Source organism: Carcharhinus amblyrhynchos, chromosome 10, assembly GCF_965287045.1.
Source record: "Carcharhinus amblyrhynchos chromosome 10, sCarAmb.v2.hapA, whole genome shotgun sequence".
NCBI lineage: Eukaryota > Metazoa > Chordata > Chondrichthyes > Carcharhiniformes > Carcharhinidae > Carcharhinus > Carcharhinus amblyrhynchos.
Window position 1 is genome coordinate 64,498,973 of NC_137333.1, and position 26,616 is coordinate 64,525,588.

The following is a 26,616-nucleotide window of genomic DNA, read 5'->3' on the forward strand; positions in this document are numbered from 1 at the left end:
ATTGACCCATGATTCCAGGCCTTAGTTCTCCAGATGAGTCCCAATTCTGATACTCTAAAAACATGATGTGGCAATGCTGGCAAGGGGCAAACACAGTAAGAAGTCTCACAACACCAGATTAAAGTCCAACAGGTTTATTTGGTAGCAAAAGCCACTAACTTTCGGGCTTCTGACCCTTCGTCAGGTGAGAGGAGAGTTTTGATCACAAACAGGGGATGTAAAGATACACACTGTTTACGGAATACTGATTAGAATGCGAGTTTTTACAGCTAATCAAGTCTTAAAGGTGCAGACAAGCATTAAGCAATAGGATAAAGAGATGTGTATTGTCTCCAGACATGACAGTAAGTGAGATCTTGCAAGCCCAGGTAAGTCATGAGGGGTTATAAATAGTGTGACATGAACCCAAGATCCCGGTTGAGGCCATCCTCATGTGTGCAGAACTTGGCTGTCAGTTTCTGCTCAGTGACTTTGCGTTGTTGTGTGTTGTGAAGGCTGCCTTGGAGAATGCTTACCTGAAGATCAGAGGCTGAATGCCCGTGATCGCTGAAGTGTTTGCCAACAAGTGTTCTCCACTCACCTGACAAAGGGCCAGAAGCCTGAAAGCTAGCGGCTTTTGCTACCAAATAAACCTGTTGGATTTTAACCAGGTGTTGTGAGACTTCTTACCCTAAAAACATGGCAGGATTCAGGCTAGGCATGTTAGAAAGGCCAGGGTTAAGGAAACACCTTGGGGAGAAATTCATCCCCTGACCTCTTTCCATCCAAGGACGAGTTTATGGAGGTTAAGCACCAGCTATATCCTGACAGAAATCTGCAGTAGCAACTGTGACTCGACATACCCAGGCTCCTGCCAATTTCCCTGAGATAATCATGTATTACAGGCTGATATACAGCTGAAGTGCAGCACTCCTCTGACGGAAAATCAGAAAATTCTGCAAGACCTGTCCACATTTGAAAATAGTAGGTTAATGTTTCAAGTTTCAAACCTTTGTCAGACGTAAAACTAAAAAAAAGGCCTCCTTTGCCGGATTGGTACAAAGGGAAGATTTGCAAACAGATAAAAGTTGCTGGAACGATTGTGTTAAATACTGAAAGAGGCAGTAAATGGGCCTCATAGCTTGTGAATATTTTTTTCTAAATTTGGGAAGAGCTGAAAACCGCTGAAAAATACAGAATGTTTCCTCATTTCAATTGCAAAATGGAGATACAAACACAAAGACAGAAGTTGAGTAAAACAGGATCAAAATGGAAGGGCTCATGTTGGAACGTGAGCAGGAGGATTTGGCAGGAAACTCACGGAGCCAGCTGAACTCTGAAGCTGCTAAAATCAATGCTTAAAACAGAGGACAGAGTTCTAAACAGATATATCATAGGATCCCTACAATGCAGGAGGCCATTTGGCCCATTGAGCCTGCACTGCTAACAATCCCACCTAGGCCCTATCCCTGTAACCCTATGTATTTACCCTATCAATCCCCCTGACACTAAGGAGCAATTTAGCATGGCCAATCAACTTAAGTCTAAAAGTAGAGGAACCACAAAAGTGATAGGCTGACGGATTAGAAGAAAATTGAGTGGAAATTATTTTAACCAGAGAGTGGAGGGGGAGGACGGTGGTAGAAGCGGAAAGCTTCTAAAACATGCAGTTCATGGTTATCCATTAGAAGTACCATGATCTACAGGGCTACTGCCAAGGGCTGGAAAACAAATCTCTTTTAGCCAGCAGATATCTGATGGGCTGAATGGCTGCCTCCTCTGCTATCATTTTCGATAAATCTATAGCCATTCTCCTCATTTCATCCAACAAGAGCCTCAGAAGGAACATTCCTTTTTAATGAATTATTTAACTTAAATGATCTTGTCAATGATGTGAGATATGGGTGCAGAATCTTATCCATTTGAACATTGGGTCATTTGGTATTTCACTGACTCTTCGAAGTTTCACAATTCTGACTAGTTGTGGCTACTTTGGATTTGAAATTAACCTTAGAGTTATGACAATACCACACAACATAAACATTCCAGATCCTACACGTAAATACTGTTAATTACAGCACCAGTTTCTTTCTATATGATTTTACTTTCTTCTCCTCAATGTTAGCCTTCTTAAGAACTGTTAATAATATTTCAATGCAACTTATTGGCACTCTGGGACATCAGGAGAACATGATAAAGTGCTATGCAAGAATGCAAGTCTTTTTAATGATGGTTTTCTCATCATTTTCAGCATCTATGAGAGAGATAGTGGGCAGCTGGTCACTTGGAGATATGTAAGGGCTGGTATTGGGATAGCTCTCCCTCCCTGTGTGGGGAGTGTTTGCCTTCCAATGATTAGTTGAGATTGGAAACTCATGAAGCAGTATATGTGCTAATCTATATATCTCTGCTTTATTGTATACAAGCACACAACCCCAGTCCACTGTACCACTCTGACACTCATGCACTAGTTATAATATTAGAACAATGTCATGGTCATGGTCTTACCATTGTGCCCCACTGGCCAATGGGAGAGGTGAGCTGGTAAGATTGCAAGAGAGCTGAGAGATCAGGTTTGCACCTGATTTCTTGCCTCTCGGGCGCGAGGCTGATCTCAATGCTTATTTCTATTCAAATGGAATTGTTCTTGAATGTCAGCTGATCTCTGATTTTGCCTCACATGCCTGATGAATTTGGCCTGATGCGATTTATATGGGGGAAGTTTTTTCAATTTTAAAGTTGTTAATTCCAGCCTCGGTAGCGCTGCCAGCAGGAAATACAACGATTTTCCCACTGGTGGCAACACTTTGATTTTTTCCTGGAGCATTCTGTCTCCATTAGTGAAAGTCTCAGCAGCAGATTTTCTTTTGGCATGTTCTGTAATAAAGAAGGTTGATGGTGTTAGAGCATTTTGTTGATTGTTGGCATCAGCTTCTGCACTAGCAGCGGATCAGTTTCACTTTAAACACCCCACCCCGCTCTTCTGGTAAATGTCCAAGGGGTTCTCATTATGATGTGAATGCCCACCACTGGCATGATAATTACACAATTGCTCCAGATACTCCAGCGAGGTCAGGTGCAGAGCTGAAGATATTTGGTCTTTTTGCTTTTATTCTTAAAACTATATGGACATGGCATGATAAATGAGTTCATTTCAATCCTGAGTTCTGTGCTTGGCTTAGTTAGTAGAATTTGTCATCACCAGCGCCTCACTCCAGGACAATTTCTAGGCTGATGCCCCAATGCAGCAGTAAGGAAGTGCACCATCGGTCGATGTGCTGTCATTTGGATGTGACTTTAAACTGAATCCTTATTGAAAAGAATTATTTAAAAACAGCATTTGGAATCAGACTTAAAATTGCTTTTGGCAATGTTTTGGACACACTTGGAGACTCGAGAATGGGCCTTCCACCCTCTTTTTTTCCTCTTGCCCAACCTAAGGTATCAAGAAAATATACCAGTTGGAAGAGGCGATAGAAAATAAATAGATACCTACAGAATAAATCGTAGTTATGTACCTCGCCACCTCTTTGTATGCCTGAACTCATGGAAGAGCTGGTGTCATACTCGTAGTTAAACCTCTAGTTGCTCTTTGGGCAAATGAAATGCTTATAATGCAACACGTTTGGCATATATGTGGATTTTGCCATGCTGTTATCAGAATCTCCTGGGATTATTTCTGAGTATAATCTACCACTGGATACATTTACACATTCTTCCAAATGATTCTCAGTGCAGCACTAAAGACTGAACTGTGGAGAGTGAACAGCTGGGATCCAGTCTCTCTTTCATTAGGTACTTAAGATGGTGAAGAGAGAAGCAATTCACTCACCAAAAATGTTTTTTGCTTTGCTCCTTTTCATTTTTTTCCTGAATTGCCGATACCTTCTCACATAACCATTTGTTAGCTAAGAGGGAGGAATGGTCTACTTGCAATTATCTGTTTCTCATATTGTACAATTGAGACGGAGCACACTTCTATCTTAAATGCCCCTGTCCAAACGCCCGACAGAGAACTGGCAAAATCTAATTATTAGAGAGCAGCGATGCTTGAATCTCAGATGAGGTTCCTAGCTTGACATTTCAGCAATCTTCTGCTATGCAGCAGCCCTTAATTAACTCCATTAGTGAGTTGTAAATTTGAGTATTTGTCATTCCGGCTCAGTTTTCACGGTTGGCTAAATTTCATCTGTCCTCACCAGGCTGCAGTTTGAGCAATGTCCTTGCACTAAGGAAGGATTAGCTGAACCCGAGTTGCTTTGTTTGAATTGTGCCATAAACCAGCAGATGATAGTGACGTAAGTGCATGGATCTGAAGCCAGATCCAATGGCGGATTTTGAATTCGTGAGGCCCTAGGCGCAGCTTCATCTTTGGGATTCCCACCTCAGGACCTAGCCAAGAAAAAATAGTGTTCTCTCTTATATCCTGGCCCCACCCCATGTTTTTTTATTCTTTACAAACGTTGCAGTGCTTTTATCTTGATGACTCGGCCTTTATATTTAGGAGAGTCTAAGATCTGCGATATTTTAATATGTCACACTAACAAACCATCAGGGAAAGAATATTCAATTCATTTTTCATGCATACAGTAGAATTCTCTTTAAAGATACACAAGGAAAAGATTTAATTTTCACTACTTGGTCACACTTTATTAATTTTCTACTTCCTGATAAGCCAGATGAAATTATTACTGAATACATAATATTAAACAAAATACACATCATTCAACAAAATAAGTCCAACATACACATGATATGTGATTATGAAAGAAATTTTTGTAAAATGCAGATGAATGGTGCTCGAGGAAGAGACAGTGTGAACCCTTCTACCAGCTGTCTGGAGAGCAGGACTAGCCAGATGGTCTCCTCCAATGTTTTTGTGACCACTCCATAACTGTCTGGGGTTCTCGTTCCAGCCCATTCATAATAAACAAACCTGAATCCATAATCAAAGAGAAAATAGTGAGGCATCTTGAGGAGAATTGTTTGATAGAGCAGACGCAGCACGGTTTCGTTAAGGGGAAGTCGTGTCTGACGAATTTATTGGAATTCTATGAGGATGTGTCTAGGGCGGTGGATAGAGGAGAACCGGTAGATGTGGTGTTTCTTGATTTTCAGAAGGCGTTTGATAAGGTGCCGCACAAAAGGTTATTATAGAAGGTTAGGGGGCATGGAGTTGGGGGTAGGGTGTTAGCTTGGATAGGGGATTGGCTGTCAAATAGGAGGCAGAGAGTGGGGGTCAATGGGTGCTATTCGGATTGGCAGTTGGTGACTAGTGGAGTGCCCCAGGGATCGGTGCTGGGGCCTCAGCTATTTACCATTTATATAGATGATCTGGAGGAGGGAGCTGAGTGTAAGGTGTCGAAATTTGCTGATGACACAAAGATAAGTGGAACAGCAAATTGTGCGGAGGGTGTGGAAAGTCTGCAGAGGGATCTAGATAGGCTGAGCGAGTAGGCGAGGACCTGGCAGATGGAATACAATGTTGGCAAGTGTGAGGTTATCCACTTTGGTAGGAAGGACTACTACTTACAGGGCGAAAAGCTACAGCGTGCTACGGTGCAGAGGGACCTGGGGGTCCTTGTGCATGAGTTGCAAAAACCCAGCCTACAGGTGCAGTAGGTGGTCAGGAAGGCCTTCATAGCAAGGGGGATTGAATATAAAAGTAGGGAGGTCTTGCTGCAACTATACAGGGCACTGGTGAGGCCACAGCTGGAGTTTTGGTCGCCACACTTGCGCAAGGATATTTTGGCCTTGGAGGGAGTGCAGAGGAGGTTCACTAGGCTGATACCGGAGTTGAGGGGGTTGAGCTATGAGGAGAGGCTGAATAGACAGGGCTTGTACTCGTTAGAGTTTAAAAGGATGAGGGGGGATCTTATTGAGATGTATAAGATGATGAAAGGGATGGATAAGGTAGAGGTAGAGAGGTTCTTCCCGCTCAGAAAGGACAGCAGGACTAGAGGGCACAGCCTCAAGGTAAGGGGGGTGCAGTTTAGAACAGAGTTGAGGAGGAACTTCTTCACTCAAAGGGTGGTGAATCTCTGGAATTCTCTGCCCGTTGAAGTGGTGGAGGCTACCTTGCTAAATATATTTAAGACGCAGGTAGATAGGTTTTTGGTAGGCAAGGGATTAAGGGTTATGGGGAGAAAGTGGGAGAGTGGAACTGAGGCACTTCAGATCAGCCATGATCTTATTGAATGGCGGGGCAGGCTCAAAGGGCTAGATGGCCTACTCCTGCTCCTATTTCTTATGTTCTTATGAATGTGCAAATTTAAATGTAGGGGAAATAACAACCACCAAACAAGTGTTTTAATAATTTGCCAACAACTCTATTTAAGGTTTAATTCTAACTAAACTGTCGAGAAGTGCCTCCCTCCTTTCCTACTTCAGCTGAGTGGCTGCTCAGTGTGTTGGTGGCTTTGGATTTTGACGTCTGGATCCCACCTTGTGGGAGGCGAGGGGACCTTAAATGGGGAGAAGGGGAGTCCCAGGTCCTTGAAGTGGGAGCGAGTAATGTCTTAGAGCCTTGAGCGTGGGAGGATGGTCCCTGAGGCTTTAAGTGGGGGTGGTAGGGGGGTCTTGGGATAAGGGAGGGGGGTGCTGCAGGACAAAGTGTGGGACAGTGTTGAAAAGCTGAGAGGAGGAGATGTCAATCATTTCACACTTGCACATGGCAAATGCTCAATGTCTGTGGTACTTGTGCCCCTTCTCACCTCATTACCTTGTTCCCCTTCTCTATCCCCAGACCACATGCTACACTCATGAGGATCTGACTTAGATGCATACACAAACACACACCTTGAAGCTTTTTGCAACAGGAAAAAGCCATAATCTTAGACTATGCCCAATTCACATTCTAATGTCTGCAAAGGAAACCAGTAAATGTCATATTGATTTAGACCTTCATTCCCTTGCACACGTATTATGCAGCAGGCAAAGGTAATTTTTCTTTTTTGTTGGCAGTTTGCAATTCATTTGTTAGATTAGTGCCTACTGGACCTTCCTGAGATGGCCTCACATGTTTTGCCACAATGCAGTTGTAAGTGAGTTGTTTAGTGTGGATAGTATGAACTGATCAAGGCTTTTTGCAGCAAGTTTTGCTTTTTTGGGCATTTAGAACTGCCTTGTAGCAGCTCAAAACCAGTGGTACAACCCAATATCCACTTGAAATTTGAAAAATTAACCCCTGGAACTGGGTTTGATGGTAATCAACATCAGAATCTTAGTGCCATAAATAATATCTTCTAGTGGTTTTGACCACACAAACTATCTTTGGCATTGTCAGATAATGTAAGTGCGATATGTTATCATCATTCATTTAAATCAAGTCCTGTTCTAATACTGAATGCAAGCCCCTCCAATAACTAACCAAACCCCAATGGCTCTAAGCAGTAGTTGGGGTAGTTCTAACATGCACAGGACACAGAAAGGTCGTAATATATTAGTAATGTGGAGGTAAATCTAATAATCTAATGATAAAATAAGATAGAGGGTAACCACAGAAGAGTGAATAACAGTTACTTAATAGTAATAGAAAAACACAAATTGGAACAATCGATGCATCAAAATTAGGCATGGGTTGAAATATACACAAGTCCGGCACAGTCAAATTCTAAGACTGGTTACAAATTTCATTTCATCCTTCTCTTCCAGAGTGGGAGCCTGAAATATGTTAATATACCACCTATGACTATAACATTTAATTAACCAGCCTCTCACAAGCCATTTTAATAAGGCCATTCAAAATCTGGAAGCATGTCAATCAATCTTCCTGAATTTATTAGAAAAGTAACACTGGACAGGTGGCAGGTCACTGCTAGTTAATTATACGAGACCACTCATTGGTTAATCACTACTAAAGTACAGATGCTAAGAGGTACTAGAAATGTATATCAGGATAAAAGTTTAAAGTGGAATTTATTGCCATTTTGGAGGAGGGAATTAAATTGCTCTGTTTGAAATGTCTTTTTTGCATGATTATGTGTTTAAGCAGCAGAATTGTGTTTTATTTTACATGAATTGTATCACAATGATTAACTTCCAAATGACTTGATAACTTCACAGGGGTGCAAATATCCCTTTCAGACTTTATTAACAATTTGTATAAAGTATCGGCCTCACTTGCTCACTTTTAAGGTTTATACTTTCTACAGTGGCCTAACATAATCCCATGGTTAAAATTCTTATACAGAACACTATTCTTATACAGAGACTATTGCTGAAAAAAGAGACATACTGTCAAAGCTTTTCACCTTGCAGTCATCAGGACAGATTCACAAAAATACCAAATGTCAAAGAAAACAAAAATTTACACTACATAAGAGGGTGTGGAATAGTTGACAAGTGGACTCTGATTGATAGAGCCGTTGCTATGGAGAATGTACCAGAGACCAGCTATTGTCATGCTTTTGTTTAAATTGAAATTGGACAGATTAATTCTGATCAGTTAAGACCTTTCCATGGGAATGAACCAGGAAATGGCTGTCCCCCAAGCTTTTGGTAACTTGAAAAAAGTGTAAGCGTGGAAATGTTCTTCCTGTTTGAACATAAGAAATAGGAGCAGGAGTAGGCCATCTAGCTCTTCGAGCCTGCCCCGCCATTCAATAAGATCATGGCTGAACTGTCGTGGCTCAGTTCCACATTCCCACCCTCTCCCCATAACCCTTAATCCCCTCGCTTATCAAAAACCCATCAACCCGCGTCTTAAAAATATTTAGCGAGACAGCCTCCACCACTTCAACGGGCAGAGAATTCCAGAGATTCACCACCCTTTGAGTGAAGAAGTTCCTCCTCAACTCTGTTCTAAACCGCCCCCCCCCTTTATCTTGAGGCTGTGCCCCCTAGTCCTGCTGTCCTTTCTGAGCGGGAAGAGTCTCTCCACCTCTATCCTATCCATCCCATTCATCATCTTATATGTCTCAATGAGATCTCCCCTCATTCTTCTAAACTCTAACGAGAACAAGCCTAGTTTATTCAGCCTCTCCTCATAGCTCAACCCCCTCAACTCCGGTATCAGCCTAGTAAACCTCCTCTGCACTCCCTCCAAGGCCAAAATATCCTTGCGTAAGTGCGGCGACCAAAACTGCACACAGTACTCCAGCTGCAGCCTCACCAATGCCCTATACAGCTGCAGCAAAACCTCCTACTTTTATATTCAATCCCCCTCGCTATGAAGGCCAGCATCCCATTCGCCTTCCTGACCACCTGCTGCACCTGCAGGCTGGGTTTTTGCGACTCATGCACAAGGACCCCGAGGTCCCTCTGCACCGTCGCCTGCTGCAGTTTTTCGCCACATAAGTACTAGTCCTTCCTACCATTATTCCTACCAAAGTGGACCACCCTGCACTTGCCAACATTAAATTTCATTTGCCAGTTCCTGGCCCATTCGCCCAGCCTATCTAGATCCTTCTGCAGACTCTCCACACCCTCCGTGCAATTTGCCATTCCACCAATCTTGGTGTCATCAGCAAATTTCGACACCATACACTCCTCCAGATCATCTATATAAATGGTAAATAGCTGAGGCCCCAGCACCGACCCCTGGGGCACTGCAAAGGACAAGGCCCAGTGTCTAAATACCTGTATTCATCATTCAATATCTTCACTCTCCATTTTTTAGGGGGAATTATGTAATATGTGATTTATCAATTTTGTTCCAATTCCTAAGTTCTATAGTTTAGACCTAAAATTTTACCTGCAACTTTGGTTAGTTCTGATGTATACATCGAATCTTGCTGTAAGATACAGGAATTACAAAGTCTTATGGCTGCATAATGGATATTATTATGGCTGCATAATGGACATCTCACAAATCAGTGTTAAGCTATAATTGGATGGGAAAATAAAGGAAGCAAGTGGTAATAGCTGAATATAAAACTACAATATTTATTTTGTCTCCTAAGTATAAAATCTATGCAGGTATTAACTCATCTCCATGCAAGTGGAATGTATGGACGTGAGGTTTCAATTAATAAGATTAAGGAGTTTAGCTGTAGTTTTGATCACTTAAAATCCAAGCTATGTCTTACCGTCTTATGTTTTTATGTCCTTTTCATATAAGGAAGTAATTCATATATAACGGTTTGACCTTCAGAGGACATAATGGTGCTTATTATATTCTTGTTAAGGCTACTTATGTATATAATCGTGAACGGGTCTGTTTAAATTTGCAATGTATACAATCAGCAACAGGGCTGCTGATTACAGTATTTGGGTTAACTACATACAAGTTCACTGTAGCAGAAGAGTGATGTGCAAAAAGACTGTTGTGGGATTTCAAACTGCTTGGAAATGAATACAATTGATCAAACAGATGGCAGAATTGACTAAGAGATTGAAAGTGCAGGCTTGAAAATGCAATCTTGATTTTTTTAAAACTTTTTTTAATTTGCAGAAAGAGAAGAAAAGCGGACTCTTAAAACTTCTGTCAGGAGCCTCAGGAAAGAAGAAGTCTCGCTCACCTCCATCCGTATCTCCAACTCATGATTCCCAACAGGCAGCAGCAGACAATACAATGCAGGGAGCTGTGGGTCCGGAGGTTCCTCCAGTCTCAAGCCATGGCAGGGCTGGCTCTTGCCCTTTAGAAAGTGAAATGCAAGGGGCTATGGGAATGGAGCCACTCCACAGGAAAACTGGCTCCTTGGATTCCAATTTTTCCATTTCTCCACCTACCCGGCAGATGTGTTCTTCCATGGTTGCAATACGTCCAGATCTAAAACCATTGTCTTGTGAAAGGTAGGTGCATAATAAATTAAAAAGACAGAGACTGGAATGTTATAGCCCTTCACGCCAACAGGATTTTCCCATCCCGTCGCAATGAATGGAGATTTGGCTGGGTGCCAAATTCTCCCACCTTGCTGCAGCGGGACGGCGATGTGAATGGCTAATAAGCCAGAGGCTTCATTGAATGTTTATCTGTCCTTAACTAAATAAAATGTTTAACTGTGTTTTAATTGCATTATGGCTCTGGAAAGGTTTATATAGTGGTGGTGTCATCAAGGGGAGTTTCACAGTAACTTCATTTAGTGTTAATGTATGCCGACTTGTGACTAATAAATAAACTTTTTTTTTCAAATTCTTTCATCAATCCATAATCTGCTTCTGCTGTGGCGTCAAATTTGAAATTCTTCCCTTCAAGATGTATCACATCACATCTCTGGGACATGCTGCGGCAGGCCTTCTTGGCCAGAATTTTAAGTTGAATGAGTGGACACACACCCAATCCAGAAGCATGTGAAATCAGGCAAGCAGATATTGGATGTGGATCCGATGGATGTTATCACTCTCATGCGTAACAGTATGATCAGTGGGCATACACACGAGTCTGAAATGTGCCTGCCAACAGTTAAGCAGAAAATTAAGTGCATTAAGGAATCAGTTGGTGGTGATTTTGCATGGCCCATCCACTTTTACAGATTGTGAATGGGCCAATTAGCCAGGTGGCCTTCATGTTTTCGCAGCAAATATGTTCCAGGGTGGGATAAAATGTCCAGGGTGATATAAAAGAACATGTTTGAGGGCTGAGCATCAATGAAGTCTGTGGTAACCTGCTTGAAACTGCAGTGTAAATACAGTTTGCAGCATTTCCTTGAGCTCATTTCATTTATACAGTACTGTAGTTTTCCAAGGCAACTCCACAGCAGCTGTTGGTCTTCAGGGAGTTCGATGTAAACATCCACCTTCATTCACACTCTGCTCAATGTCCACTCTCTGTATCCCCCACCCTGTAGCAGTGAGCCAATTAATTGGTCAGCCAGCGTGGACAAAGAACAAAAAAAACTACAGCACAGAAACAGGCCCTTCGGCTTTCCATGCCTGCACCAACCATGGCGCCCGACTGAACCCCCTTCCTTTCCATGGACCGTATTCCTCTAGTCCCATCCTATTCATATATTTGTCAAGACACCCCTTAAAAGTCGCTATCATATCTGCTTCCACTACCTCCTCCAGCAGTAAGGTCCAGACACCCACCACCCTCTGTAAAAAGTTGCTTTGTACATCTCCTTTAAACCTTGCCCCTCACACCTTAAACCTATGCCCCCTCATAACTGACTCTTCCTCCCTGGGAAAAAGCTTCTGACTCTCCACTCTGTTCAAGCTCCTCATAATCTTGTAGGTGATTATGAAATTGTGTAGACGTGATGGAAGCATAATCCCGTCCACTTCCTGGCCCACCAATCACAAATTCAAGATTCAGGACCTTGAACAAGGGTGACCCGGGGCTGCCATCAGCTCTTCAAATAGTCACCTCTATAAATTTCTGGCACTGAAGTCACTGGTCAGGGAGCAATGTCAAAATATTGGTACAGAATGTCTTACGTGCTTGCATCCTACAGCATGGGCCAATGAAACTGATTTGTTTCAAAACAGATTAACATGAGAATGAAAATACAATTAAGACCTATATTGCTTACATCCTGTGAATGAATAAAAAAAATGAAGTCAACAGTGTGTAAGAATCATGCAAAAAGAATTGCATGACTGTGGAAAATTGTGTTGACCCTAGCAATAATTGCACTGCATTGCCTCAGACTTAAGTCCTATTGTATTTAATTTGTGTAATTGTTCATATCTGGCTAGTGTCTCTTTAGAATAAGAATATGGTGTTGTCAGATATCTGACAAGATGATACAAGGCTTCCACTGTTGACCCTTGAAACGGATTCCAAACTTTATTCTCTGTTCACCAAGGGGCTAGCAATTGATTTCACCATTGATAGTAAAGCATGATCGATTCACCGCTTTAGGGACTTTGATGTATCATTTGCAAATGAAACTGCAGAGCAGAACAAGTCCATAAGTCATTTGAGATAATCCATAAAATGGATTATCTCAAATGAAATGGAACAGTCACAACTGGGAGGACTGTAGATCGACACATTCTTTAACAACAGCACCACTTATATATATATTAAACCTACGGTATTCTACAACTGATGAAGTTAAGGTGATTGTTCTTTTTGACGCTGATTCATGTTAACAACACCCCTAGGATGTTCACAGCTGTCATTTGTACAGAATCTCTCCTGTAGGAATTTGTTCAGTGTGAATAAGATAGCCAGGGCATTTTAATACCTGCTGGAGGAAATCACAGCTGTCATCTGCTATCCTTTCATATTATTGTCTTAAATAAGGGGTGAAAGAAATGTGTCAAAACTAGGCGACTTAGTCAAAGATTGATTCTCGCTATCTTTTTTATCATTACTTATCAGTTGCCAGAACTTTATACAACGCTTGGAAAAGGCTTGTGTTTGTGTCTTTGGGGTGAAATTCAACTCCAGAAGGGGCACAAGACAAGCAGTTTTACGTCCCATCCAAACATCAGTGAAGTTGAATTTCACCTCCTTTGTGACCTGGCAGTAAGACAGTTCTATTATTTTTCAGCAATTCCCAGAGGATCCCACAGTGGTGTCGAAGTTCTTCACTGGCACATTAGCAATTTGTTTTCTCTTTCAAATAACTGAGTGACTTTTGAAAACACTTAGGGTAATGTATTGATAGTGTAAATTGAGTACAAATTGATGGAAACAAAGAGTAGAGAGCTATTATTTCAACTTTCACAGTCCATTGAGCTCCCAATCTTGGCTGCGCTGTACAGGGAAGTGCTGACTATAGATTCACTAGCTACCCACATCTGTTGGGTTGCCAAACTTCCAAAAAATGATCAGGAGCTTCCTGGCTACCTGGACGATAAATAGGCCAGAATTTTCCAGCCATTCATGTACTGCCACTGCTGCAAGCGAGAACGGAGAATTTGGCGCTCAGCCAAATCTTCACTCATTGCAGCGGGACTAGAGAATCCCACTGCCATGAACGGCCGGAAGATTCCGGCCATAATTTATATTCCCAGCTGCAAGTGCACCAACATGAGAGACACTTATGTGGGGCATTACAAATAATAATGAATCATTTCCTTGGCACCAACTGTCAGAATGAGTTTAATGATTTAATTTTAAACAGAATTATTTAGTGACTTTTCCACAGAAATTATACTGGTTACTGTTTGCCTTTGTCACCTGCAGAGAGCCACCTCTCTTGGGAGCATGGCAGGCAAGTGTTAGTAGGGCACCAAGGGGACTTGGAGCTGCCAGGGTTGGAGTGGGTGTATCTGACATCACAGGGGTCTCAACTTGGGAATAGGAGAGAGAAAGACAGTAGAACAGAAATATGGGCTCGAGGATGATGCGGAGAGAGGTGCTTTAGGAGGTTCAGCTTTTCATGGCAAATCATTGCTGCTTCTGAAGTCTCCTGGAACAAATCCTCCTTTCCTTCCCAGTGAGCTAAGTGTGCATGCCATTCCAGTAGTGAATCAATTTGCCTGTCACTGAAGAGAAGGACAACATTTGTGGAGAGTGGCTGTGAGGCATGAGTGCAAGAGGACATAGGATGTGGGTAGGTGAGAGTGTCAGTTCTCAGATGGTGCTGTGAGATGCCTGGAATGAAAGGAATAAATGCAGCTATAAGGTGTGTGGTCCTGACAAGTTAGGTGGGTGGATGGGCCAACACTAGGCTGCAGCCAGGAGCAGACCAAGAGGGTGAAGTTCAATACCCTGAGGGGGGAAGGTTGATAACCTGGGAGATGAGTCGGACTTTTAAAATGCTGAATGTGGTGTTGGGATGGGGTGGGTGGACAGTGCGTTGACCTGGTCATGGATGAGGTTCCAACCATGGGATTGAGAATCTGATCAAGTAGATAGAAGTAGGCAAACCTGGTAGGCCAGGTAGCAGCAGCAATTCTGCCTTCCTTGGTGCACAAACCATGCTGTTCCAACCAGCCATTCTCACCTCCTTTCAGCTACTGAGCTTGCAGAGACACAGGAAACTCAGCAAGCTGGTGTTAATTCTGGAACAGAGATAAAATATAAGGCATGCAGTCTAATTAAAACATTTCAGTCATCAGCCCTCCTCTGGAGAGATCAGTTGCCTCCAAAACCAATAAAAACAGTTGAGGTTAGGTTTTCCTTTTATTTTTAGTTCTCCACACCCCTGCTCCCTGGCTAGCCCTTAGGGGATAAAATTCCCCCAGTGTTCTGAGAGGTGTTCTTATATCATTATAAATAATAATAATAAATGGTCTCTAAAATCCTAATCTGGAGAACTGTGGATTACAGAGTTCCTGTCACTCAGACATTTAAGACTCAATTAATTCAATCAGTGCTTTGTCAGTTCTCAGCCATATTGAAGTACACAGTACAGCAAGACATGCCGTCTGAGTGGAGGAAGTATGTCCACCTCCTTTTGCCAGCTAATTTTTAGCACCAATTTCCCTACTTATTAATGAGAAAATATCACAAGTTAATTGCAGGATAAAGGTTCCTCTGGAATTGGCCCAGTAATTATATAATTCTTCTTAACCTTATCCTCCCTTGTCAGCTAAATAGGGAGCAGACTTCATCTGTCCTACCACAACTATCAGACCTACCCCACATCCCAGACCCTACATCTAAATGTATTTGCATACTGTCTCAATGGAGAGGGGAGTATATTGCATGTCAAAATGAATCATAGCCACGTACACTGATAGGATTCAGCATACACAGATTGTGTATCTGGCTACATGGAATTCTGGGTTCAAATTAATACAAGTTACAAAGATGTTAAAATGACAAACACCTTTTGTTTTTACCATCCTCATAGTTCAGTGTGTCACATGATATTCAATTTTACTGACTTCTTCAAAAATTTGATTTTGAAAGCAAAAGCAGAATTCTGTTGAGATGGGTTTTGTGCTAAATGACCTCCTGCTTCAAGCTAGTTTGAATAATTGTGAAGTATACTATTGTTTTTGGTTTGTGAGCCTACAATGAGCTTATTCTATTGTCTGGAACTGAAAGTAATGTCGTCAAATTCATAGGTTAGAAGAGTTAAATGAGAGTGGTAGATTGAGCTAAGTAATTAGTAAAGGTAATTGTTGTTAAAACACATGAAAGTGTTCATAAAATCACAAAAATTTATGTGACACATTGGTGCTGTAGTATTTGCCAAAGAACGCATGAGTTGTGATCAAGTTTTATTTTCTTCTTTGGTAGATATCGAGTGCTTGTCCCTTATCCCCCTCAGAGTGAAGCTGAGATCGAACTCAAAGAAGGTGACATAGTGTTTGTTCACAAGAAGCGGGAAGATGGATGGTTCAAAGGCACATTACAGCGAAATGGAAGAACTGGTTTATTTCCAGGAAGTTTTGTGGAAAGCTTCTAAGAAATCTGATGCTTACCCAGTGCTGATGTTTTATCATCTGACTATCATGGCTGTTTGGCATTAATACAATTGGATAAACAATAAAGCACAAAATCACAGCAATTGAAAATTTACATCTTCTGCCATTTTGTCACTTCCAAAGAAATCAAAGACACCTATCTAATAATGGCTATTCATTGACAATACCATTATTATATAAAGATGTACATACAGAAGTATGTTGAAGCAGTGCCTTCCCCATGAAGCCACAGACTGAGACAAGTACATTTGCTTTTAAACTAGATTGAAGTTCATTTATTCTTCAATATGTAAATTATAAATTTGAACTTTTTTTTAAAGAAAAGAATTTTGATATATCACCATAAGTTATTTGGTAAGGTTAGCACAAATGAATGATTGTATGTGAGGTGCTTTCTCTAACAGAGCAAATGATTTTTCTTCTTTCAGTCTAATAATAATTTGAAATCAAAAGAAAAAATTGGATTAAATTGGAGCTGTCATCCGCTGGAGAGAAAAAATGCTATTTACAACCAGTCAAATAGTTTCTTATGTGTAGTTTAATTATAATAGTCAGATGACTTTGTCTAATTCAGACAAAGCAGCTATAAAATACATTGTAAAGATGTAGCGATAAGCAGACCAATTAATCAACTGAAAATGATTTGGTCATACTATGACAATCAATTGAATGGTCTGACTATATGGAAAACAGATGAATTAAAGGCAGGTTTGCAAGAGAGAGAAAATGTCATTAATCAATTGTCAGTATTTGTATGTTAAGAATTCCAGTTTTTTTTCCCTCAAATTGCAAAGTATTAATGAAAGCTATCACTCTTGGAGGCAACCAAGCATGTTCTAATTGAATAATTGTAATGGAGAACAAAACACAGATAATAGTCTGGTTGCCTATTAAACTTCTCATATTGAAAAATGTGTATCTGAAGAATGTCAGTCAGTAACTATCCAGATAACTAGGACATAGAGTTCCCTGATGATGCATTCCTTTCCTATTTCCATCACTTTTCCAAATGGATGCTACTCAATTGATTTGGTACTTAGCTACAACAAAACCTGTGATTGAGCATTTACTGAGTTCCACTATTGAAATGGAGGAAATGGATCACTTTGTTCTGCAGTATTCCAGCACTCACACCAAAACCTGCAGGGTTAGCATTGTTACAAAAAGACTAGTGTACATTTACTTAGCATGCTTGATGCCAGAAAGATAGTGTGATAGCTGGCTGAGCATATTACAATGACTTCTGCTACCCAAAACATTTCTAAATGATTGTTTCCTTAAAACTATACCAGTAACTTGCACCAAGCTCCATATCTTGCAAGCTTTGGCTTGGAGATTATGGAACCCCAATAACAAGAGGTGGTTTACTACAATAAATCACTTAAATCCTCTGTCTAAACTGACCTATTTCCTTTAAGGGGAACAGTTGGGATGCAATAACTAGATTAATGTCTAGACTGGAAAGAAAGTCTGCCAAGATTTCCATTTTTGATCATTGGCTGTTGCTGGAACATATTCATGTATGTTTCAGGGAGGACAACATCAAGCTGGGCTCCAACACTAACCATCAAGGTTTGCATAGGAACACTGACCACTTGGTGAGATATTGAAGGGCTATTGCTGCCTGTTAAAACCGAATCCCAGAAAGAAAGAACCAGCGCATTCAAGAGAAAAGGAAGAAAATAGTTGAGGAATAGTGAGATCTAAGTAATGTAACAGCTAGGTCCAGAAATGAGTTTGATCTTCCGTAATTTATTTTGTTTCATCAAGTTATTAAATATAATTCTTTTCATTGTTTAATGCTGCCCTAAATAATGATACTATGATGATTCAACCATCTTGTCCAGTAACAGCCATGTAATATTGGATAGTGTGTATAACATTGGAACCTCTTAATCTGTGAAGTTACATCACATCAGAAGAGTCTCAGCAGTGTAAAAATGTTCCTATATTTGGTTGTGATTTTCTAAGATTAAATGTCATAGGTTCTGCTGGATATAATACCTACAATTGTTTCTTCGCCACAAACAAGTAGTGGGTTTAACTACATGTTCACCATGGTAGTAGCTATTTTCTTTATCCGTTAGAGTGGAACAATGATCAATGAGTAATTCTGTATAATTGCCAATATGTTTAATCCATTAGAATTCATGTACAACAGAATCCTATTCTGTCAAATACAGAATTTCAGTTCATAATGAAGCTTCTGGATGAAAATATTTCAGTAAGTTATTTCCATTGGTTCTAATCTCTGCTCACAATAAGACTGACAAAAGATAAATCAGACAGGGAGGTCAGTTGTCTCATAAGCACAACCTTTTGTTTAGCAGAAACATGAACTTCAGGAAACTTGGTTGGAAGTATTGGGGTTGTTTTGGATCTGGAATTCACATTAAATGAAATGGAAGGGTGCTTCATGTTTGGTATCATGATCTCTGGAAAGTTCTGGATGCCTCTACTATAATAACTATGCGACTTGGCATGTACTTTATACTAACACTAGATACCAAGGGGATGTTCAAGGTCTGATTTGCCAAAGTCTCACAGTCCATTGATTCCTGTGCCTCTTACATGTTCCTGCAAGTTGAGCTGCTTAATCACTGCTATTTTCTGCGACTCATTGAATGTATGGTTTCAATTTGGGGTCTTTTATTTATACTTGGCTCATTATCAGTGTTTAAATAACAATAAGGGTGTTTAAAATGTAAGATTAGATATAGGAACCTAATTTGAGATAAATTAATAAGCTAAATAGCTATTTTGTTTATGATCAGGTGCACACAAACACAATGGTTATGCTGCTTATATTGAATTACATGCCCTAAACAATTATATGAGTGTAATTTCTCAACTATGAATTGATTTTAAGCTTCACCAAACAGATCAAGACAAAACAAGAAGAAAAACCTTTTTTCCACAAGCTATGAAAAATGTCACAACTTATCAACTGATTTATTACACCAATTCACATACTGAAATACTTTACATGTAGCCAGGATAGATCCAAGTCTTTTGTATGCCTGCTGACTTTAAAGGAGCAATCAGCTGGAAAAATTACTTGATAAACTTACATCATTTATTTGGAAATCCACAATGACATTCAGCACATTGATACATACAGACATGTTCTCAGCTTGATGAAGCTGAAGCATAAATATTATGAATATTACACTTGTCCAAAAAGATTTGCTAAACCCTTTTTCACCAACACATTATTCCTTTAAATAGCTCATTATAGATGTGAAAGCGGGTAATCTTAAATGTGAAAACAACCAAAAGATACTCATTCAAACCACTGTTCCAGTCCCATACCAACACTGCTGTCTGCAACTCACTCAGGAAAGATGATCTCAGCTGTAGTCAGATATACTGAGGAGTAACAGTAATTCAGTATTTAGGGTTTTTCCTGTAAGTCCTACACAGCTTTCATTGCAGTAATTACAAAATCCTACTAGATTTTTAACTGTTTTCATAAAATAATACTTGTGATATTATGCATTGGCTAGTGAAACCATCCAAATATTTTGCATGCAGCTAGTCTTTTTATAGTACATGTAGGTCACCTAACTAAGTCCTAGCAATCTTGCCATATGGTTAAACTACAACATTGTTTGGAAATACGTCAAGTAGCCATTCAGCTGAGAATATGAATTAAGAATTAGTTACATTTATGCTCCAAATACCAAAATGGACAGTAAAATATCTATTAATGTCCTTGCAAAATTCTCCAAGGTAGTGGAAACAAGAAAGATATTGTAATACTCCATGCTGTGTCGTGTTACCCTCGCTCCCTTTGTGAATGACTTTTGCCATAAGTCAGTGAATTAAGTTTCTGCAATAACATATAGTTCATTCTTTATACTGTGCAACATATGTAATCAGTGTAATGGGAGGAAATGTCAACTATTTTACATTCAATTTCTGACTCATTTGAAGGTAGAAAAGAACTCATATCTGGTCTTAAATAAAAATTTGAGCTGTTCCATCTTTCTCCCTCAAACCTAGGGCAAGTTTTGTCATTCCCTATTTCTGTTGGTTTGATTTCAGCATTTTTGTTTATACAGGCACAGGCGGTGACAATTATTAGCAATCAGATTGAAGGAGATGCTGAGCTAACATCAGCAGAGACACACACTCATTAGCCCTAGACCATTCAATAACACTGTTATAATAATGTTGCATTATTTAGTTTAGCCATTTCAGATGGTTGAGCAAAGTGACTTACAAGGGTGCACCGCTTCCTCCAGAGGTCTTTAACACTTCCTTTACATAATGAACCAAAATTACTCTCTAGAAACACAAAGACATTTTTTCAGTGCTTTGCTTTTAAAACATAAAAGGGCTACTTGATTCTCCCTCATGAAATGCAAATGTGAAAGTACCTGTTAAATTAGTAAATTGAGTCATTTCAGTATTATAATTGGTGCTCTTTTGAGTGTATCCTGCTGTAAATTGAAATAATATGGTACCTTTGGTACAGATATCACCAAGTTTTGCTCAGATTGACATATTATGCAGCACAGCTGTCCTTTGCATGCTGTTACGTACCTTACATGCAACCATTTGAAATAATGGTCTCTAGAACAGATTTTTTTCTGTTTCAGCATCACTTGAAAGGAAACAAAAACAAAATAATTACGGCCAAGCATTGGAAGGACAATACTGACATTAAGCATGCAATGATTATTTTACCAGGATTTTCCTCTTTACTCAACAAGGCATTAGCTCTTTATATGAACCATTTAAATTATCTTGTTATTTTGCTGAAAATTCTAATGCAGTTAACTGAGAAAGTCATAATGTGTTTGTAAATACATTTCAAAATGCTCTGAGCTCTAAAACGTGTTTGATGTACATTTGTCTAAGTCACCTTGCGACTTTTAAATGGTTATAATTAATTTCTAAACTAACAAATATTCCATAATTGTTGCACTCTTATTTGAGGAAATCAAAACATTTATTCATTTTTACAAAATGCTTTGTTTTTTTTAACATATGTCCATGAGACCTTTTGTCCAACAGTAATAAAGTGTTCAATATGATTAAATTTCCCTCAGGTGTAGCTTGTATGAAATTAACATACTATGGATCACCATTTCTTGTTCTTTGAGTGAAGAACTTGGCTGGATGAATATTAGGACTACAAGAACATTTTGAACTATCAAAAAACATCCACTATTTGCAATCAAAAACATAAATGAATTGAAAAGAGGTAAAATATTTTACATTTAGGGTGACTAAAAAGTAACGTTTGATCTCATTTTAACTCATTCTTTCAGCAACAAGCATTTTTCAGAGTTTAAGGAACTTCTTCACTCAAAGGGTGGCGAATCTCTGGAATTCTCTGCCCGTTGAAGTGGTGGAGGCTACCTCGCTAAATATATTTAAGACGCGGGTAGGTAGGTTTTTGGTAGGCAAGGGGATTAAGGGTTATGGGGAGAAAGCAGGAAAGTGGAACTGAGCCACTTCAGATCAGCCATGATCTTATTGAATGGTGGGGCAGGCTTGAAGGGCTAGATGCCTACTCCTGCTCCTATTTATTATGTTCTTAAAGACAGAAAGTTCACTAGTTAAGCAAATATTAAATTGCACCAGTACACTTTTTTTCAGTGCAGACAATTGCTTAAAGATCTCTTACAAGATGAAGTTTTTTTTTAGGCCACAAGATTTCAGTTTTGTTGAAAAGTCATCACTCTGAAACATTAGACCAGAACTTCCATAGGGTGGTGCTTGCTGTCGGATTGCCTCTCCACTCCTTTTTAATAACACGGTTTAGGAGCAGCACATTTCTCACCCACTCTTCTGGCTTGGATCTGGTAAGAAATATGCAGCACACCAACTCCTGGCACTCCTGGTGCAGAGTAGCAGGATTGAGGGAAGTGAAACTGCACTTATTTTATGGCACTGGCTGCCGTAAGCCAGGTAAGTGTAAAGGTTCCAGTAACTTTGAGATGGTCAGCATGTCAGGTAAGAGTGGAATAGTACAGGGGAAGGTTTGGGAGTTGAAGAGGTAGTCAGGAGGTCAGAAGAGTTGTTGGAATGGGGATAATCTGGGGGTTGGGAGAGTAAAAAACACTTCTAACTTTTCATCCGTAAATATTCCACTGAGAGAATTGGAGCCTCCTTACAATTTAACAACTTCTGGGGTACTGCTAGAGTATGACCCCTTGGAGTTCACAAGTTCTGATAACTCTTGTTTCTCCACAGATGCCTGTTGAGTATTTCTACCATCGTCAATACAGCATCGTCAATTTCTACCATCGTCAATACACCAGTACAGCAGACCCACCAGAGGTGGTAGCACAGTAAGGGAAGGAGTTGCCTTGCTAATGCATCTGTCCATGACAGTATTGGTAGGCTTGATCACTACACAATCCTTGTGGAGACAAAGTCTCATATTCTCACTGAGGATACTCTCTACCATGTTGTGTGCTAACTGGCATAGAATTCAAACAGTGCCAGCAACTCAAAACTGGACATTCATGAGGCACAACAGGCCATCAGCAGCAGCAGCAGCTACTGGATACTGCAAAAGCTATGGGCCCTTGCAATATTCTGGCAATAGTACTGAAGACTTATGCTCCAGAACTAGCCATGCCCCTAGCCAACCTGTTAAAATGCAACAACATTCAAATCTACCTGGCACTGCAGAAAATTGCCCAGCTATGTCCTGTCCACCAACATCAAGGCAAATTCAATCTGGCCAATTATTGTCCCATCAGTTTACTCCTCAATCATCAGCAGTTCATGGAACTGTCAACAGTGCTATCTTGCTCAGTAATAGTCCTCTCACTGACAATTAGTTTGAGTTCTGCTAGGGTCACTCAACTGCTAACTTTGTTACAGCTTTAGCTCAAGCATGGACAAAAGAGCTGAACTCAAGAAGTGAATGCCTGCCCTTAACATCCATGCCACATTTAACCAAGTACGGCAGCAAGGAACCCTTGCAAAACTTACAGTCAATAATAATCAGTGGTAATATTGGTTGGAATCATAGTACAAAGGGAAGTGATTGAGATTGCTAGAGGTCAATCATCTTAGTTCTAGACAATCACTGCAGAAGTTCCACAGCATAGCGTCTTCAGTCCAACCATCTATTACCTTCCCTCCTTTATAAATTCAATGCGAAGGGAGTGAGTGATATTTGAATGAATCTTTTCTTTCTCGGTATCTCTCGCGTGAACTGCAAATGCATCCCATTGATCAGATTGGAATTTTATTACCTGCCAGCCCCACCCCCCCACACCACACCCCCCACCCCGCCCCCCCCCACACCCCCCACAACCCCTACCCAACCCCCCCCACCCCCACCCCCCCCTACCCAACCCCCCCCCCCCACACCCACCCCCCCTACCCAACCCCCCCCCGCCCCCCCACACCCACTACCCAACCCCCCCCACACAACACCCCCCAACCCCCCCCCACCCACTACCCAACCCCCCCCCACCCAACCCCCCCCACTCCCCCTACCCAGCCCCCCACACCCACCCCCCCCACCCAACCCCCCCCACACCCCCCCCCCCCAACCCCACACCCACCCCCACCCACACCAGAAAGTTTTGGGGGAATCTATTATTTGGGATTTTGTGCTTCCGATAACCTGCTCTCCCTAGTTGACAGCCGTGCCCATTTAGTATACTGTGTTCATAAAAGTTTAAAGGATCCGCTAATTTAAGATGATTATAGCGTTGGAAGGAAATAGAAGCAATTTCTCTGGTGGGGCAATTCAGAAGCTGAAGTTATTTTGAGAAGTGATTGGACACAATACGAATCGATAAATCTCTCCATCAAAAAGCGACTGAGGGGATATCAATTCGTCGATTTTTGACTGGCGGGTAGAAATACAGACGAGCTAGGATCTAACTGAATGTTGGGATATGGTCAATAGGCTCAGCGGTCTACTTTACGATTGTCACTCGTCCGGTTTATACCGGACAGTCTGGTTTTTCAACGGTCCTGTCTCCTCTCCCTTTGTCCAAAATTTTTATTCTGAAACATCCAGTTTCTAAACAACTGAATATTATTCCGAAGAGCAAAATTAAGCACTGGTTAGTTGGGGGGTGGGGGGCGTGGGTAATAGAAATCCAACCTGATCAATGGGATGCATTTGCAGTTCGTGCGAGAGATACCGAGAAAGAAAAGATTCATTCAAATATCACTCGCTCCCTTCGCATTGAATTCATCTGCTCGCTGTTTTGACCGGTCTTTCTTGAAAGGGGGAAATGTACCGTACAGAATTGGAAAGTATTAAGGAAGGGGTATAATTAAAGCTCTTGATGGATGGGGTGGGGAGGGGCTGAGCAAATCCTCTTTCTGTCCAGAAATGCAAAACAGGACTAGATGAATTCTAATGAACCAGCGATGCCTTCCAAATTCCTTCTTAATGAACGCAGTTTAGAACATGTGAAGGATAGATGGCGGTTGGCGGGGAGAATGCAAGCTGACGACGTGAACTACGTATCATGTTGTAGATCAGATAATGCCCCTCATTTCTGCATGACAGATGACATGTACAGGGAGTGTTTGGAGCGTCAGCGACCAGTGTCACCCTCCGTCTGAAAATACAGGCAGCCACGAGAGCGTTCTGTCCAGATCTGGGCCCATTCAGCATCTCAAAAATCGGTCAAGTTTTGAATTGTTTGCAAAGTAGGGTTTAACAGACATTTGATGTACTATTCTCCTATTTTTAAACGCAACTCGAATCAAATTGAATTACAAAGGAAACACTGGCTTGCAAAACAAAAAAGATGAACACGAAATTGAACGATAGAGTTTTTCCTTATGTAGCAATGGATATAGGCAATACAATACTGATTGTTAACATACACTGTCAACCCGCGAGTGTGTTATGGTTGACACAAAAGAATTAAATGGGTCACGAAAGTAGTACCCCCCAGCTATCTGAATTTATTCAAACAAAATGATAAATTTCTATTTATGTTGAACCCCCCCCCTCCCCCACTACCACCAAGAGCAGCTGCAAAACTATGACCTATATTTAAATATAAATGTAGGACACAACATTTTCCACAAAGAACAAATAAAGTCTACAGTCTGAATCACGCCACCACTTTAGAGTTTTCATGTTGTATTGAATTAAGATATAATGTTTGAGAATGATTATTCAAATTAATATAATGTTCACATGAATATACAAATTAAATAGATTTCCTGCAGTCTAATCTTTTATGGATGAGGTGATACTATTAATTTTCATTTTTTCCCCCAGTGAAAGGCCAATTGACTACAAATTATTCCCCCCATTTTTATTTTAGTTCAATAATTGAGTTGCAATTTGAGTCTATAATGTTACATACCTGAGAAAAGCAAAGTATAAATTGTCACCATTTATTACAATTATATACAAGACCTATTTATCCAGTCCTCCAGGCAACTGCTAATATTTGCCACAAGGACAATTTGTCTGCACAAACTGCTGCCATCTGAATCATTGCTACCCAGGGAGTCATCATGTTGACTTAGTACAAAGAGTTCCAGCAGACAATATAAGCAGGAAAGTAAGTAATTTAAAGACTCTCTATCATGTTACCTTGACAGCTAATATAATTTTTGAATTTTGTGTACCAATGCAGAAAATTATCTCTACTATACTACCTGTTCCTGAACAACATTGCAAATTATTGTTCTATTTCACAAATGCACAATACAAGACACAATTTTCAAAGCTGGGAAATTTCAGTTGATACCACTGAAATATTGAGTAACCTTTCTGCCTTTAGTGATGAGTTTGAAGGTTAAATTTTATTAAACAATATGATTTTATTTTCAAAAGTGGCTTTTTAAAGATTATAATCTGCCATTGTCTTCTTAACTTTTCAGTGAGGAACCTTTTAATTTGTTCAAACCATACATTAAAAAAGATTGAGCAACTAAGGTTTTATTAAACCAAAATGTTTTCAATCCTATATTGTACCATTTATGTTGCTACTTCACTTTCATTTGGAAATACTCTTTTAGAGCACCACTGTTTGCGTTGCTGATAATGGATGGCAGGGGCAGGATTAAGCAGCCCCATATGCTGCTGGCAGGAATCCTGATGTCCTGCTGTATGGGGATTCCTGATTGGCAGCGAGGCAAACTTGTCACCATTCACCCAGCCAGCGCTGAGCAGACTCCTGCGTCAACCAAGTGGGGACCTAATAATCATGCAAATCTTGTGATTTGCATTGCATTAGTGAGTTAGATAACCAATTCAGTGGGCACCTGTGATGCATCCACCTCCACAGCAGGAAATGCACCAGGCAAGCTTTGGCAATTATCCAGACACTCATTGACCTGGTGGCACATTTCCTCACCACACTGACTCTGAAAGGTGCATGGTATAGTGGTTAGCACTGCTGCCTCACAGCACCAGGACCTCCATTCAATTCTGGCCTTGGGTGACTGTGCATGGTCTCTGCA

The 26,616-nt window shown here is 40.6% G+C and overlaps 1 protein-coding gene across 2 annotated transcripts in view; it reads left to right on the plus strand.

The window, feature by feature from the left end:
* The window catches only part of LOC145349004 (E3 ubiquitin-protein ligase SH3RF3-like), a 312,100-nt gene extending 290,855 nt beyond the window's left edge, over nucleotides 1-21,245 (plus strand). For both annotated transcript variants that reach the window (XM_080197200.1, XM_080197201.1), the window contains 2 exons: nucleotides 10,373-10,713; nucleotides 16,007-21,245. In XM_080197200.1, coding sequence (XP_080053326.1) covers nucleotides 10,373-10,713; nucleotides 16,007-16,175 — 510 coding nt within the window. In that variant the 3' untranslated portion in view covers nucleotides 16,176-21,245. The remainder of the gene's footprint in view (nucleotides 1-10,372; nucleotides 10,714-16,006) is intronic.
* The last annotated feature ends 5,371 nt before the right edge of the window (nucleotides 21,246-26,616 follow it).